Genomic DNA, 14,396 nt, shown 5'->3' with positions numbered 1-14,396 from the left:
GCTTACTGAATTTATGCTACAAACAGCCCTCTTGTGTTTTACATCTTTTACATCCATCCAGCCATATACCAGGATCGAAAATATTCTTGATTAATCAGATCATTTGTTTTGGTTCACTTTAGAGAGTCATGTAATAGCCTACTTAATGTTTTACACATGGCAACATGTAAATAACGGGAGTAGACGCACAGGCACTTATTTGATCCCATTTAAAGCAATGGTTTAACGCTGCTTTTTAACAGGAAAAGTCTTTTCAACTTTTTTTTTTTTTTTTTACATTTATTTGATATCTATCCTTCATTACAGATTAAAATTTTACTCACAAAATATGACCACCTCCACACAGTAGATTAAATGGTTGAAAATGAGCTTCACTCCGCCTTTAAAATCCTGCTTGCAGGTGAACTAATCAATGATAACGATCCTATAATTGTCTATAATAGTTGCCATTCTGCAGCACTTTGATCATTCTTCTCGGTGTGAATGTGGTTCTTTTTCTCGAAATTGAGTAATTTGCCGTTATACTTACGGTAAAGGAATGATGCTTATAAAATGAACAATTCCCATTCCCCATGATATCAGACATTTAAAATGTCATAAATCAGATTCACTCTGTGACATTTTGCCTCCCGGGGTAATGAATCACACTCGCTCTACAGTGACGCAGGACTTATGAGTTGTAACCTGTGCTTCTCTCTGCTCCGTACTGCCGCTTATCAGGCTTTTCCCCTCTGACGACCGCTCCGCAAACATCTGACAGCTCTTCTGAGCAGCTCCTGGCGCTGTGGCTCAATTTAAAGAGTAAAGCTGACATCTCTTTGGATTTGTGAAGGAGCTCTTCAGGCCCTCACTGCTGCTGTTAACTTTTTTTTCTTGATGGAACTTAATTAAAACTCTTTAACAGGTAAGCCTCCTCTCACTGCGGCAGAAATTTGTGTGTTTTTTTGTGTTTTTTTATAGTTGTGTTTGTGTATAAAGTCACTGTTTGTATCCCCACAGATAATATCATGAATCTGATGAGCGGTGTCATACTGAGCGTCAGTGTTTTGGGGGCTGTGTGGTTTCTGTCACTCCCCTGGCTCTGCAGCCTGTTGATGGGAGTGGGACTCTGCGTAGCCTCGAGGGGATCTTGGAAGAACATTCACGTAGCTCGACACACCATCAAAAGAGACCTAATGTACGCGAGTAGTTTGCTTGTTGCTTGTTTCTCCCCCTTGTCTTCCATTTGACACTTACTCATCTTCCACGCTGCCTCTTGTTTTTAACTTTCCACTCCTTTCCATCTCAAAGGTGTCTTGTTGTTATATTTCGAGTGAGGTTATCCATGTACCGTAATCTGCGAAATAGAAGCACCATCCCGTCCCTCTTTGCCCAGACAGTGACACAACACCCGGACAAACCTGCGTTGATATATGAGGCCACAGGAGAGGTGAGGGCTCGTCAAGGATTACAAATAGATGCAGCATCGGCACCAAAAAGAATCAAACTTCGTTTTCTTCCAGGTTTGGACTTTTCGGGAGCTGCAGGAGCGATGCCATGCAGTGGCTCACTGGGCGCTGGCACAGGGCTGGGCTGAGGGGGATGTAGTGGCTTTGTACTTGGAAAGCCAGCCTTTGGTGGTGGCCCTGTGGCTAGGTCTGGCTATGGTGGGCGTTGAGGCTGCACTCATCAACCACAACCTTCGGCAGCACCCATTGCTGCACTGTGTCGGTGTGTCTGGAGCAAGAGCGATGGTGTTTGGAAAAGAGATGAGTGAAGGTGGGAGCAGATCATATTTTAAAGATACAGATCGCGGAGACCCCGGCGGGAAATGATGCAATGTTCTAGGAATGTTTTCAGCAGGATGTTTTGTTTTCTTAAAGGTAGAATAACATTCCCTGGAAACATTCCAAAACGTTGCACAAAATATTTGGAAATATGTTTTGAAAGCCTATTACAGTCCTCTAAAATAACAATTCATGAAAATTTGAAAAAGCTCGCTGCGGACAGCATTTTAAGATTGAGGGCATAATGTTGTGACGAGGTTAAAAAACGATTCAAGAATGTTGACACAAAATATTTTTAGAGTGTTTTTAGAAAATGTTATTTTACCTCCCAACAAAATAATTCTGGGATAAAAAAAAAAAAAGAAAACTTCCTCCTGAAAACATGACTAAAACGTTGCATCTTCTAATCAAATTATTTAGAACCAAAATATTCTATCTTGGGATATTTGCTGATTGATATTTAGCGAGCCGGCAGCCATTAAGAGATGTTTCATACAACTGAATTTCTAATGGAAAGAACAATTTTTACCGCTCGGTTTATAAAAAGAAAACTCATGCCGGTTTGCCCCCTCTATTTCCAACACGTGTCTTTTGATTGTCTCTCAGCGGTGTCAGAAGTGATTGGATCGCTGCAGCCCGGCATGGTTTTGTTCAGGAGCGGAGAGCAGGAAGATGAGGCGAAGCTCTGCAGCCTCCACGTTCAGAAGCTGGACCCCCTGCTGGCTCGTTCGCCCGCACACCCGCCACGCTACAAACTCAGGAAAGAATTTAATGGTGAGGCTCTGCAGTATTTGTGCACTGGGTGTACTGGTGTAATTGTGTCGCCATATCATGTTATGTTACATTTTTTACAAAGTTTTGATTGCAACACCTTCTCGTCCTTCGCAAGTCTTTGCCTGCCGGAGTGAATTGCTAGCTGTCAGAAGTCACACTCGCCGGTCTTCTTGGGAGATTACGCACATCGTCAAACAAATCATCAATTCCCTTTAAAGAAACATTAACATTTAGCTGTATTGTGAAACAATGTTTATTTTTTTTTATTGGCTTTAATTAATTTCTCTGTATTTCACTGTAAACATTCGCTATTAGGTCATACGTTTGTGCGTTTGTAAACAAACTTTTCTCGTATTAATTTCCCTGTCTGTATTTTTTTTTTTTTACCTTTGCTATCACATTACATTCCTAAGTTGGTATTCTTCAAGTCTTTGCTTGCTCAGTCTGTCAGATATAGAGAGGAAATCGAAGGAGGGACAGAAACATGTTAATGAAGGAGTCCAGGTGCATACCACAATATGTGAAACGCTGTCAGACAAAGAAAAGACGAAAGAGTTCTGAACATCCACGATTGAAATGTCTCGTCTCTCTCTATGCAGACAGGCTTCTCTACATTTACACTTCTGGTACAACAGGAATGCCGAAGGCAGCGGTGGTGGTGCACAGTCGGTGAGTTTATCTGAAAGGATGGAGCTGGAAAAAACGACGAGGAATTAAAGGTCCCATATTGCGTAGATTTCTATTTCAATTTCTTTTTTCATTACAAAGCTTGCTCGGGGGCTATATAGATACTGTGAAAGTGTCAAAACACTCATTACACGGGGAAAGGCACAAAGGTTGTATTCAGCAACGGTGCCGTTTGAAAAAGTCGTTTGGACTTCTTTTGAATTTGATGTCGCAGAAAGTTTGTGATGTCACAAACTCACACTCGTGTCCATTCTTAGCGTGGACCACCGTCCAACCTTAAAAACCCAGAGCAGTCGTTCCGTTGCAGATCTAGAAAGCTACAAGACCAAAGAAAACCAAGAAACAAGTCAGCCAATCAGAGGAATGGGGCATTGATATTGACCCACCTTAAAGCCACAGACACAGCAGCCTGTTCTTGGTGGAGCTCCAGAGCAAAGCTCAAGAGAGAAGTAAAACTGGATTGAGATATTTTTCTGGTACTTAAAACCATGAAAATATCTCCTTAATGCATATTTAGACCGCAAATAAAACACCAGAAAAGTGTTTGATATGGGACCATTAAAAAAAAGTTCTTGAAAGCAAATTTTTAAACAACACAGTAGCAACATTTAGATGCTGACGGACAAGAAGCCAAAGCTTTTCCCTCAGTTCTGCCTAGTTAGTAACACTGACTGTACACTTCAGGAGAAGTTGCACAATCAGGAGCATCAGTGCTGACTAATGAGCTGATAAATGGTGATACTATCTATCAGTCAGTTTATTCCATCTTACTTCTCAGGTATTTTCGCATCGCTGCCTTTGGTTTTCATTCCTTTGGTTTGCGTCGTGATGATATCATCTATAACTGCCTTCCTCTCTACCACTCTGCAGGTGGGTGTTGCTCTCTTTCATCGTTTTCATCCATCTTCAACAAGACTTTTGCCATTTTTAAATTTGTGTCTGATAAGATGAATAATGTACAAAGTGTCATCATCCCACCCTTATCCCACTTCCTTAAAATGATGTCTCCATTATGCTATTATTATAATTACAATCAAACTGGATGACATTACAACAAGTTATGATCAGAGCCATAGTCTATTGTTCTTTTACTGTTTTCTTTTGCCCCCTTTGAAATATTGCTGATTTGCAATAACTATTTTTTTTTATTGTCTCCCATTGGCCTAAATTAGTGGTAACATGTAGGTGAGGTAAACAGTCTAACAAGTATACTGAAAGATATACTCATCATGCTGATGTGTTCAGGCACCATCATGGGCCTGGGACAGTGTTTGCTTTTTGGTTCGACCATTGTGATCAGGAAGAAGTTCTCAGCCAGTCGCTTCTGGGACGACTGTGTTAAACACAAATGCACCGTAAGTACGCGCTGCTACAATGACTGTGTCCAGCGTCAGTTCCAGATGTCCTACTGCTTCTCTTGAGCCATTCTTTTCTAGTGTGTGATTGTGCCTCTGCGCGTGTATGTGTGCATATCCAGGTAATCCAGTACATAGGCGAGATCTGCCGTTATCTCTTGGCCCAGCCTGTCTGCCCATCTGAGGATCGTCACCGGGTCCGCGTTGCCTTTGGTAATGGCCTCCGTCCCTCCACCTGGGAAGAGTTTGTCCAGAGATTTAGAATCCGGCGAGTTGGGGAATTTTACGGTGCGACTGAATGCAACTGCAGCCTGATCAACATTGATGGAAAGGTGTGCTTTCGTGCAAGATGCTTGAATAACTTGTTGGAAAGCTGGGGGATTTAATGGCTCGTGTATGTTGTATCCTCACACATCCAGGTGGGGGCGTGTGGCTTCAGTAGCCGCATCCTGCCCAGCTTTTACCCTATCAGACTTGTCAGGGTGCAGCAGGATAACAGAGAGCTGCTGAGGGATTCACAGGGAGTCTGTGTACCCTGTCTGCCTGGTAACACACACACACACACACACACACACACACACACACACACGCACACACACACACACACACACACACATACACACACGCACACGCACGCATATAAAACCACAATTTGATAGAATGCTAAAAGTTTTCTCTCTGTCTCTATAGGGGAGCCAGGTATGTTAGTGGGACGCATCAACGACACTGATCCGCTCAGGAGATTTGACGGATACGCTGATCAGGATTCAACCAATCAGAAAATAGCTCGCAGTGTATTCAAGATGGGAGACTCTGCTTATATCTCGGGTACGTTTTATACATTCTTTAACATCAGTGTGAATAATAATGAAGGACTGTCTGTGTATGACTTCCAGCTTTTCTGTGTTAACATGTTTCATGCCACAGGCCAAAGGATTCCAGTTTAAGAAATCTGGATTGCAGTCTTGCCCAATGTTGTAAATGAGAGAGATTCACTGTAGGATTATGAAAATGGGCACTTTTCCAGTGTTTACTACTGTTTGTCTGTCCAGGTCATGATTAGACAGGCTTCAGCTCCCTGTAAGTGTCAAAAACAATGATTAATAGATGATTAATAGAGAGTATACCACTATTTATCCCTTAAAAAAGGACTCCACAGCAATATTTACAAAAAACCCACAGACACACTGAGGACACTTGGACACAGCAGTTTCACATTACTAAAGTCATCAGGAGAAATCTTTTGAGTTCATGACTGCAAAAAACGAAACTGCTTCTACTGTTATGGTAAAACTAGACAGCATAGTGAGTCACCATCATTTTTCGAGCCTTGTCAAAACTGTACTGTTAAATCCAGATCACTGCAGACTCAACCATCTTTCTTGTCAGCTCTATAATCGCCTCCTCATGATAATGACTGTTATTGTTTCTGCCTTTCTCTGTCTGCCAGGGGACATGCTGGTGATGGATGAATACGGCTACATGTATTTCAGGGACCGCAGCGGCGACACATTTCGATGGCGAGGGGAGAACGTTTCCACCACAGAGGTGGAGGGAGTCCTCAGCGGCCTGCTGGAACACACGGACGTAGCCGTCTATGGAGTTACTGTACCAGGTACAGATGAAATGATTCAATTAGGATGGAGAAAACGCACAAATCCACAGGCACTGGGGCCAAAACGAGTACCTACCGTACATCATTTTTTATTCATTGCTGCACCTGTCTGTCCATCTGTCTGTGCGCAGGTGTGGAGGGAAAGGCTGGCATGGCAGCTATAGCTCATGCGGGAGGTCAGCTGGACCTCGGCGCGTTCTTGATCGCGGTACAAAAAGCCTTGCCCTCCTACGCACGCCCCGTGTTCCTTCGTCTTGTGCCATCTGTTGACACTACAGGTGAGACAACAATAGAAGGGCATTCAAGCAAAAACACAATAGCTAGAGTCAGGCGTGAACTAATTTTCCCACTTTCGTTCTCAGGAACTTTCAAAATTCAAAAGACACGGCTGCAGAGAGAAGGATACAAGCCACGAGACGCGAGTGAAAAGATGTATTTTCTTAACAGTCGTGCTGGATGTTATGAAGCCGTTACTGACGAACTGTATGAATCCATTATCGAGGGGAAGGTTTCTCTATGAAGCAACAGGAGGTTGTGGAGGAGATATAAACTGTTGGTGAGGACAGTGTGCATATTTTAAAGGAAAAACAAAATGAATAACTCAGTGATGCTTGTCATTGAGGACACCTTTTAAAGTGCTGAATGGAAATGCAATAGTGTCCTTGTTTTGGCAATTAAATAAACTCGTATATTTCAAGTTTAGTGGGATTTATCTTACATCGCACAGTATCTTACATTGTGCTGTTTTTTTCCATTTGGTCAAATACACCATAAACAATGTAAGCCTGGCACTTGGACACAGTAGGTGTTTTACATCCAATAGAATAGAATAGAATAGAATAGAATAGAATAGAATAAAATAGAATAAAATTAAATAAATAATAATGTAAGAAGAAACATAAATAGAAAACTCATTTAAATTTTAAGTGAAACTCGTGTTATTATCCTCTGTTTTCAGAAGGTGCATTTTAATACTGATGAGCACACAGTAAAACACATATTTTTACATGACTCCTTACAAAAATGTAATCCTAGACACCACATCTATGCTAAGGCATGCTAACCTCAGCATGCTCACAATGACAATGTCAACATTAGTTTATTGTGTTAACATAATACATTTTGCTAATAAGCACGAAACAAAATATATCTTAGACTGATAGGACTGTTGTTAGTTTTGCGGGTATTTGGTTGTGAAGAAAAGTTAAAATTTTAACCTGATGTTGCTGCTAAATGAAAAGTTACAGTTCAAGCTGACTCATGGCCACCCATCTCATAACTAAGACATTTCATTAAAAAACACAAATGTGAACCTCATGGTGGCACCACAGGAAACCTAAAATAACCAATTTCATTTCAATTCAGTCTTTACTTGTCAAATTATATGGCAATCTGTGTCTTCTATTTTTTGTGCCTTTGAACTTTTACTTTTAAATGTTGAAATATAATTCAATTTGGCTCCAGTCTGTTATTTATCAAAAGGATAATGATTCAGATTGTCAACAGGATTTATCTGGGTTTGAGTTTTGGCTGCCACATTTAATATTGATGTTGTTTAAGGCTCTGTTCAGTGAAACATGGTAGGTCACATTGAATCTGGCCTTACTGCTCTGTTTTTTGACACCGGTTTTATTCTTTGACGTTTTTTCCTTTTTGGTTGGTTTTGTTGTCTTCTGCTGTCTCACTGAACCAACTGCTGATTTCTTCTCTTCACTCAAATGCCCATTGCCAATTTTGCTGTTGTTGTTTGTCATTGCAGTGGTAATACTTTTTTTCAATGGAAGATTCACTTTTCACCACTTGATCCTCCGTAGCTATAACTGTGTCTTCGACAGGTGCATAATTTGACCCCACGCTGATGTTCAAATTTTGTGCCAACAAAGCAAGACTACCCCCCACAGATATACTCTCAAAGTATGGGTACACCTTTTCAGCAAAATGATGTCTGAATGTGAAAAGATGTGCATTCATGTCGGCGTCCATGAATTCCAGCATGCCTCCATCCCAGTCCAACCTCACACGGACCCTGTTAAGGTGGCGTGAGTCGTCGAGGTGGAGGATCTCAGAGGGAGTCGTCAGAGCTCGGTACTCTCCGTCTCGCAGACTGATACACCAGAGTCCGCCCTCTGGGAAGGCCTCAAACTCTTCCCTTCTAGACAATGACCGAGCAGCTACACCGAGTGTCCAATTATTAGTGTCACTAACCTGTTGAAAACAATAGAGAAAAATATTTCGCAATTTAGACTGGTGGGAGAATTTATGTCCGTGCATATCAATATTGATAGATTACTTTTATGGTTGATACAAATATCTACATGAAAGTTAATAAAACATAAATGGGCTGATAATTACTGACACGAACACAAAACACAGTATACAAGAATCACTGCATCACGGTTGTGTCCCTCCGCCACTTTGTCAAATTCCAGTTTACTAATTCTCTCAAGGCTTTCTTGAGAAATGCATGCATTCATAAGAATAGTATGACGTGAGGTCACGGTGGTCTTTACCTTTGACCTTTGACCATCACAATCTTATCATTTCAGCCTTTGGACCAAGTGATCGTCCGTGCCAAATTTTAAGAAATTCTCTCAAGGCAGTTCTGGGGTATGGCATGCACAAGAATGGGACGGATGAATAGAAATGACGTGAGGTCACAGTGACCTTCGACTTTTGAATACCAAAATCGAATCAATTCATCTTTGAGTCCAAGTGAACATTTGTGACAAATTTAAAGAAATTCCTTCAAGTCGTTCTTGAAACATTGTGTTTACGAGAATATGTACATGAGCTACATACGGACAACCTGATGTTAGCACAGCACAGTTCATAGTTTGGATAATAACTTAAAATTAAAACTGCAAGCAGTGATATGCGGGCCCTCGCAGGCTGCACGTCGGGGATCCAGCGGGTCGGGGCCGCCGGCTCCCCGGTGTGCAGCATGCAAGGTCTGCATATTTCCGCTCGCAATTAAAAAAAAATTCTCGATCTCGTTCCTTATTTTTCTTTAAAAAAATTGCCTCTTTTTGGCACCCTTAACATCTTCAAAAACTCATAAAAGTTGGTGCCTGACGTATGTGCAAAGTTTCGTGAGGTTTGGCGCATTGTTTGAGCTTAAACATCAACTTCCTCTGTCACGGCGAAACATCCAACTTAGCTGCATCGCCCTGACTATACTATAAACTATATACTATATACAAAAATTCATTTTGGGTCACTTTTTGGACGACATGCTATAGTATGACTTTTTTTTTTTTTTATCACATTTTGGATGACATGCCACGGGCACGCCGATCGATGAAAACGAATTCTTTTGATAACTTTTAATTCCAAACATATTAAGAGTGCACAGAATAAATTTCAAGTCAGTCCAACAAAATCTGTAGGAGGAGTTCGTTCAAGTATAACGTGTGAATCGGCAAAAATGGCGACTAAATTCAAAATGGCGGACTTCCTGTTGAGTTGACGTAACAGTGCCATACACATGTCCACTGAATTTCATGCATGTAGGTAAATGTAACCGCCGGGGCATCTGTTTAGGGGGCGCTAGCGAGCCATTTGGCCACGCCCACTCACAAGATTTTGAATATGATTTACGGAGAATAATAATAACACGGAATAATAATTACTTGAAGAACAATAGGGCTTTCGCATCATCCGTGCTTGGGCCCTAAATATTTTAAAAGTAGATACATTTCATTGTGTCTTTAAAATACTTTAAAGTTTCCTGCCTATTTCTTTCCCCATTCAGAGCTACAAAGGTTTGCAATCCAAAATATAAATATTTTAAACTTAAACAAGTAAGCACACCCTATCAAACACGTACTGTATGCAACATTTTCTAAGCCAGTATGAACAATTTTTTTTTTTAATCTTAATGTATACATGTCCATCTTTAGTATATAAATTGTGTAAATACCTCAACATCCCAGCAGTGAACTCCTGTGCTAAAACCTTCTGCTGCCACAACGCAGGAATAAGGATGGAAACGTTCGGGGTTGGCTGGGACCGTAGTCTCTTCGGGCCCCTGTGAGGCCACAGGGATGATCTGGGCACTGTCGAGCCTCGGAGAAACCCTCAGTGACTGGCAAGCTGTTCTGGGGTCCAGGGTCACAGGAGCTGGGAGATACAGAGGAGGTGTGAGAGACGGAAGGAGTGGACGGAGTTGAAGTGAATGAAGAGTGGATGAATGCATAGAGAGATGCTGACTGTAGGCGGCGATGTGTTTCATCTTCTCCCACACGGCATAGCGCAGGTTACCCAGGTGTTTTGCGACATCTATTAGAGGTCTGCAGATATTCTTTGGCTTCCAGTTACGTGTCCATGTGCTGCAGTGAATAAATATGGACAGGCAAAGGGTAACTTGCACTTCTTTGCACATGTGCTGGTCTGTTGAAAATCTATAGAAAAGCCACATACCTGTTCATCTTGTCTCGGTATTCCTGTGAAATAAAAGTGTGTGGTTTTAAATACACACCTTTTCATATTTGCTGAATAATTATGTAACATTTGATTGATGTTACCTGTAGAAATTGGACTCCATTTCCTCCTGCATTGAGTTCCTCTTCAATCAGCTGGATTTTTCCCTCCAGAGATTTAATCACCTGATTGATTCTGTCCATCCTTTCTTCGACCGCTCTCTTCTTCTCTTCCTGTTCCTCCCTCAGTGCTAGTAGCCTGGCTGCTTCCTCCTCTCTCAAAAACTGGTGAAGTTTCTCAAATTCCGTCTTCATGTGCTCCTCTGTTCGTTTGGCCGAAGCCTCAGAAAACAAAAAAGGAGGGAAAGGATTCGTAAAACACAAGGACAGGGGAAGAAACGGGGGAAATCTATATTTGAGTTTAGTTTCAGAGATGCAGCTCCACCTGGTTGTACTTGGATGTGTGTTCACAGGTCTGAGAGACTTGCTTGAAATGAATCATCTTCTTGTTTAATCCGTTTACAGATGTTCGAAGCTCCTCCTAGTGGCCAAAAGGAGAATTCATTTGAAAGAGCTTTCAATTCGTATTTTTGGAACCATCACAATCACTTAATTCAGTGGCTTTTCAACTACAGTAAGTTGTGGTCACTCATCCTGCACATGCTTAATATGTTACCAACTCCAGTGGTTTCTTAAGTACAATTATGAAGTATTCGTAGTTTATTTGCGTAAAGCAAACTTTGAGAGCTGCGCAAAATCTGACGGCTACAGTTGTTTAAGTTGTTAAGATTTTCTACCCTAAACCTAACATAGAGTGTATAGCATAAGATATATTATTACAGATAAACTCAAAGAATATCACTGTATTTACAAGGTACAACATTGAAATGATACTTGTGTCTCAATAATTAAGATCAGGTCATACAATGTATGATAATAGAACAATGATGAGGACAATGAGTACTTTCACTTGTGATTCTCGACCTCAGCATATTTTGCAACTATAAAATGTGACTTTTAAAGACACAGCTTCTTATACTTACACTACTCAAGTAAAAAATTTTATGTAGCACTTTTAATACAGCATTTATACTTTTCCACTTTTACCTCAGTAACACATTTGAATAGGTCTTTAACCTCCGGCCATTGTGTTCCAGTTGCATATTTGCCTTTACAATAACATTATTCGCAGAAACTTAATACACACACCACCAGCTCTGCAGATTATTCTTGGCCTTTTTGACGTGTCTGTAGCTCAAGTTTCACGTCTCATGAGACTTAAAGGCACATGTGACACAATGATAGAAACAATTTTTACCAGCATAGTTTTCAGCTTGATGCTTCTTAAAAACTCGTTCTAAATTCAGCTGGAATCAACTAATCTTGGATGAACACAAGGCGGCATCTGTTTGGGAAGGAAAATGAATATTTACAGGAGATTTAGGAAAAAAGCCTGACTGCTTCCTTGTTTAAATATCTGCTCACTGTGGTCACAGGAAGTATGCAAATGAAAAAGTACGGCGCAGTCATCAGAGGGCCCCTTTAGTCTTGGCAAAAAATAGGGTTCAGCTCTTGTAAGACTATGCTATTAAGAGCTCTGCTGTTATTTGATGTCTTTGTGTTACTGTTTGGTTTGGCTTCGTGACATTGGAGCTACTGAAACGAGAACACCAGCATTCAAGCACTCTTGTTGGCAGTTATCTATCCCGCTGAAGTGTCCTTGAGGAAAATAGTAAATTCTTGCCAGCTGCTCTGTAGCTGATGCTTCAGGACGCTGCTTCACTGCTTTCACTGGAATAAGCAGGCCTATTTCAGGTCTTTTACTAGTAGCAAGTTAAGTCTGGAAAACACTTTCCTTTACACAGAAATGTGATCATTTTTTCAGACTTTTCTCCATTAATTCAAATTTTCAGCTAAAATACTAGATAGTTTTAGTTGTGATTGGGCTGGTAAACACATTAAAATGAAACAAATCCAGAAAGGTAAGTCTTTCAAGATAAACTGCTCTGGACTGATAAACAAACAAACCCACAACAGGTGTTGCAGTGAGAGGTTGTTTCATAAGGGAGGATTTAAACCTAAATTTAAACCTGCAACACAATTAAGATTAGATGTCGAATTCCTGCATGCAACATTTTAAATACAGTAAAAGCACAGAAGATTAGAGAACAAAATAGCATTAATTTGAGTATAGATCATAAAAGAAAATCCATTTACATTGAGTCACTAATATATACTGAATAATATACTGACTATTGCTTATTGGCTTGAAAATATGACATATTATTTATATATTATTTAATGGTATAAAGAAATGTGTTTTTTCATGCATTTAAAATGTTTTGTTGTCTTAACTGCGTGGACAAACACCTGATTCATACCTTGCAGTCAATTGCAGCCTCATTTGAAAGGTAAACCCTGTGTCCTGCGTGACTCGCAGCTGCACATCGTTTACATAAGGGCTCCAGGTCATCCAAACAGAACATGGACAGACTCTCTTCATGTTCCCCACACCGCTCTGGAGAGTCAAGTGATGGGGGAAGCCAGACGAGGCCTTCTGCCTCGGATCCAGGAAGGGGTCCGTGCGGAGGGGCTTGGTAGCTCATGGTTGGAGCCTCTGGACGTTCAGCCGTGTGTCAGATTGAAGTAGTGAGTTCGCACGAGACAGATGAGTTTCACGGGAACTAGAGAAGAGCGAAGGGGAGGTGCACTGTGTTCATGCGTCTCGGTATCACCGTTGCAGTTACCATAGATCAGTCTATAAGTGTGTATCTGTGAGGAACGGAAGATGCATAGAGTAGATCTGTTTAAAACCTCCATCTGAAGCTTGAAGCTGAGCCAACATGCCTCCACCAGATGTAGCCATACATCATCCTGCAGTGTCAATTCGACTTTAATGACAGTGTGATTTATGATATATTCTCATATCCAAGGGCCACATTCATTGCCGTGCCTTTGCTTGTCATTTTTTTTGACGACTTTCACTACTTACTATCCATTTTCCTCCATGGAGGTGTAGCTGTGTGGCAGTCATTCAGTTTTGATGACATTTTTGGCGTGAATTTTTGTAATGTGTTCAATTACAATTCAGGATGTTTTCAATTTTCAAATTAACACTTGTAGTATTCATCTTCAAGTTATTCTATGTTAATTTTACAAGGATCAAGTCCCTCTGATTAAGGGTTTAACTGAGTAGTGAGACATGTCTGCAAGTAGGTTTGTTGCTCATTAAATGCTCCATGTACTGTGTCTATGCCAGGCCTGAGGTATGTTGAATGGATCCAGTTTCATTGCCCTTCAATAATTTGAGCCGTTCAGATCTTGAGCACGTCTAGAGCAGATCAGGTTTGACAGGTGACTCATATTTTATTGAGTCACATGTTCTAAAGTTAAACAGATGATTCATGTGGTCACATGGTCTATTAATTGCATGTGTAACACAGCAGGTGTTACATGGTAAACATACCTCTGTGGATTAACTCACACACAAACTTAATAAAAACCTGCAAATTTATTAGTGTCAATAATCCCTCAACATATGTAAGATTCAAGTGGCAACCTGCTGTGACATCCCTGCTTTGTTTGTGACCCTGTTAGAGCCTTGCGTCTTGCATGTTGGCTGTGGCCATTTTTTGGAGCCAGAAGTGACCATATTTGGACGAGCAGGGAAGGAGCATGGGGTGGAGCCTGACAGAGAAGCCCAGAACACAATGCCTGAAACCTGATTATACAGTACTAGAGGCATGTCAATCCAACCTTTCTCTGAGGTCTAATATCTTAT

General features: G+C 41.0%; 2 protein-coding genes across 2 annotated transcripts; one reads left to right on the top strand and one right to left on the bottom strand.

Annotated features, from left to right (window-relative positions):
• The first annotated feature begins 734 nt into the window (after positions 1–734).
• Positions 735–7,639, top strand: LOC138209147 (long-chain fatty acid transport protein 1-like). The gene is made up of 14 exons (XM_069167532.1): positions 735–904; positions 1,000–1,177; positions 1,291–1,429; positions 1,503–1,758; positions 2,373–2,540; positions 3,140–3,209; positions 4,006–4,097; positions 4,473–4,582; positions 4,705–4,914; positions 5,002–5,128; positions 5,273–5,410; positions 6,033–6,197; positions 6,329–6,475; positions 6,560–7,639. Exons 2-14 carry the CDS (start codon positions 1,008–1,010, stop codon positions 6,715–6,717), a joined length of 1,950 nt encoding a protein of 649 aa, XP_069023633.1. The 5' UTR covers positions 735–904; positions 1,000–1,007; the 3' UTR covers positions 6,718–7,639.
• A 169-nt stretch (positions 7,640–7,808) lies between these two features.
• On the bottom strand, positions 7,809–13,221 carry LOC138208663 (nuclear factor 7, brain-like). Its single transcript, XM_069166728.1, has 7 exons — positions 12,997–13,221; positions 11,061–11,156; positions 10,721–10,957; positions 10,617–10,639; positions 10,407–10,525; positions 10,117–10,316; positions 7,809–8,402 (listed from the first exon to the last, which is right to left on the bottom strand). The coding sequence occupies exons 1-7, from the start codon at positions 13,219–13,221 to the stop codon at positions 7,908–7,910; spliced, it is 1,395 nt and encodes a 464-aa protein (XP_069022829.1). The 3' UTR covers positions 7,809–7,907.
• Positions 13,222–14,396: the final 1,175 nt, after the last annotated feature.

This window comes from Embiotoca jacksoni, unplaced genomic scaffold, assembly GCF_022577435.1.
Source record: "Embiotoca jacksoni isolate LCO1_2020_lvr unplaced genomic scaffold, fEmbJac1.0.p SCAF_4, whole genome shotgun sequence".
NCBI lineage: Eukaryota > Metazoa > Chordata > Actinopteri > Embiotocidae > Embiotoca > Embiotoca jacksoni.
The sequence above is the reverse complement of the archived record's forward strand: the minus strand, read 5'-3'. Positions and strand labels throughout refer to the sequence as shown.

Excerpts from the sequence above, each read along its gene's own strand:
- LOC138208663 (XM_069166728.1), bottom strand. The coding sequence starts at position 13,221 with ATGAGCTACCAAGCCCCTCCGCACGGACCCCTTCCTGGATCCGAGGCA. Across the intron at positions 10,958-11,060 it reads ACACATCCAAGTACAACCAG|GCTTCGGCCAAACGAACAGA; the intron begins GTGGAGCTGCAT and ends TTGTTTTCTGAG. Across the intron at positions 10,526-10,616 it reads TACCGAGACAAGATGAACAG|CACATGGACACGTAACTGGA; the intron begins GTATGTGGCTTT and ends TATTCACTGCAG.
- LOC138209147 (XM_069167532.1), top strand. The coding sequence starts at position 1,008 with ATGAATCTGATGAGCGGTGTCATACTGAGCGTCAGTGTTTTGGGGGCT. Across the intron at positions 4,098-4,472 it reads TCCTCTCTACCACTCTGCAG|GCACCATCATGGGCCTGGGA; the intron begins GTGGGTGTTGCT and ends TGATGTGTTCAG. Across the intron at positions 4,915-5,001 it reads TGATCAACATTGATGGAAAG|GTGGGGGCGTGTGGCTTCAG; the intron begins GTGTGCTTTCGT and ends TCACACATCCAG.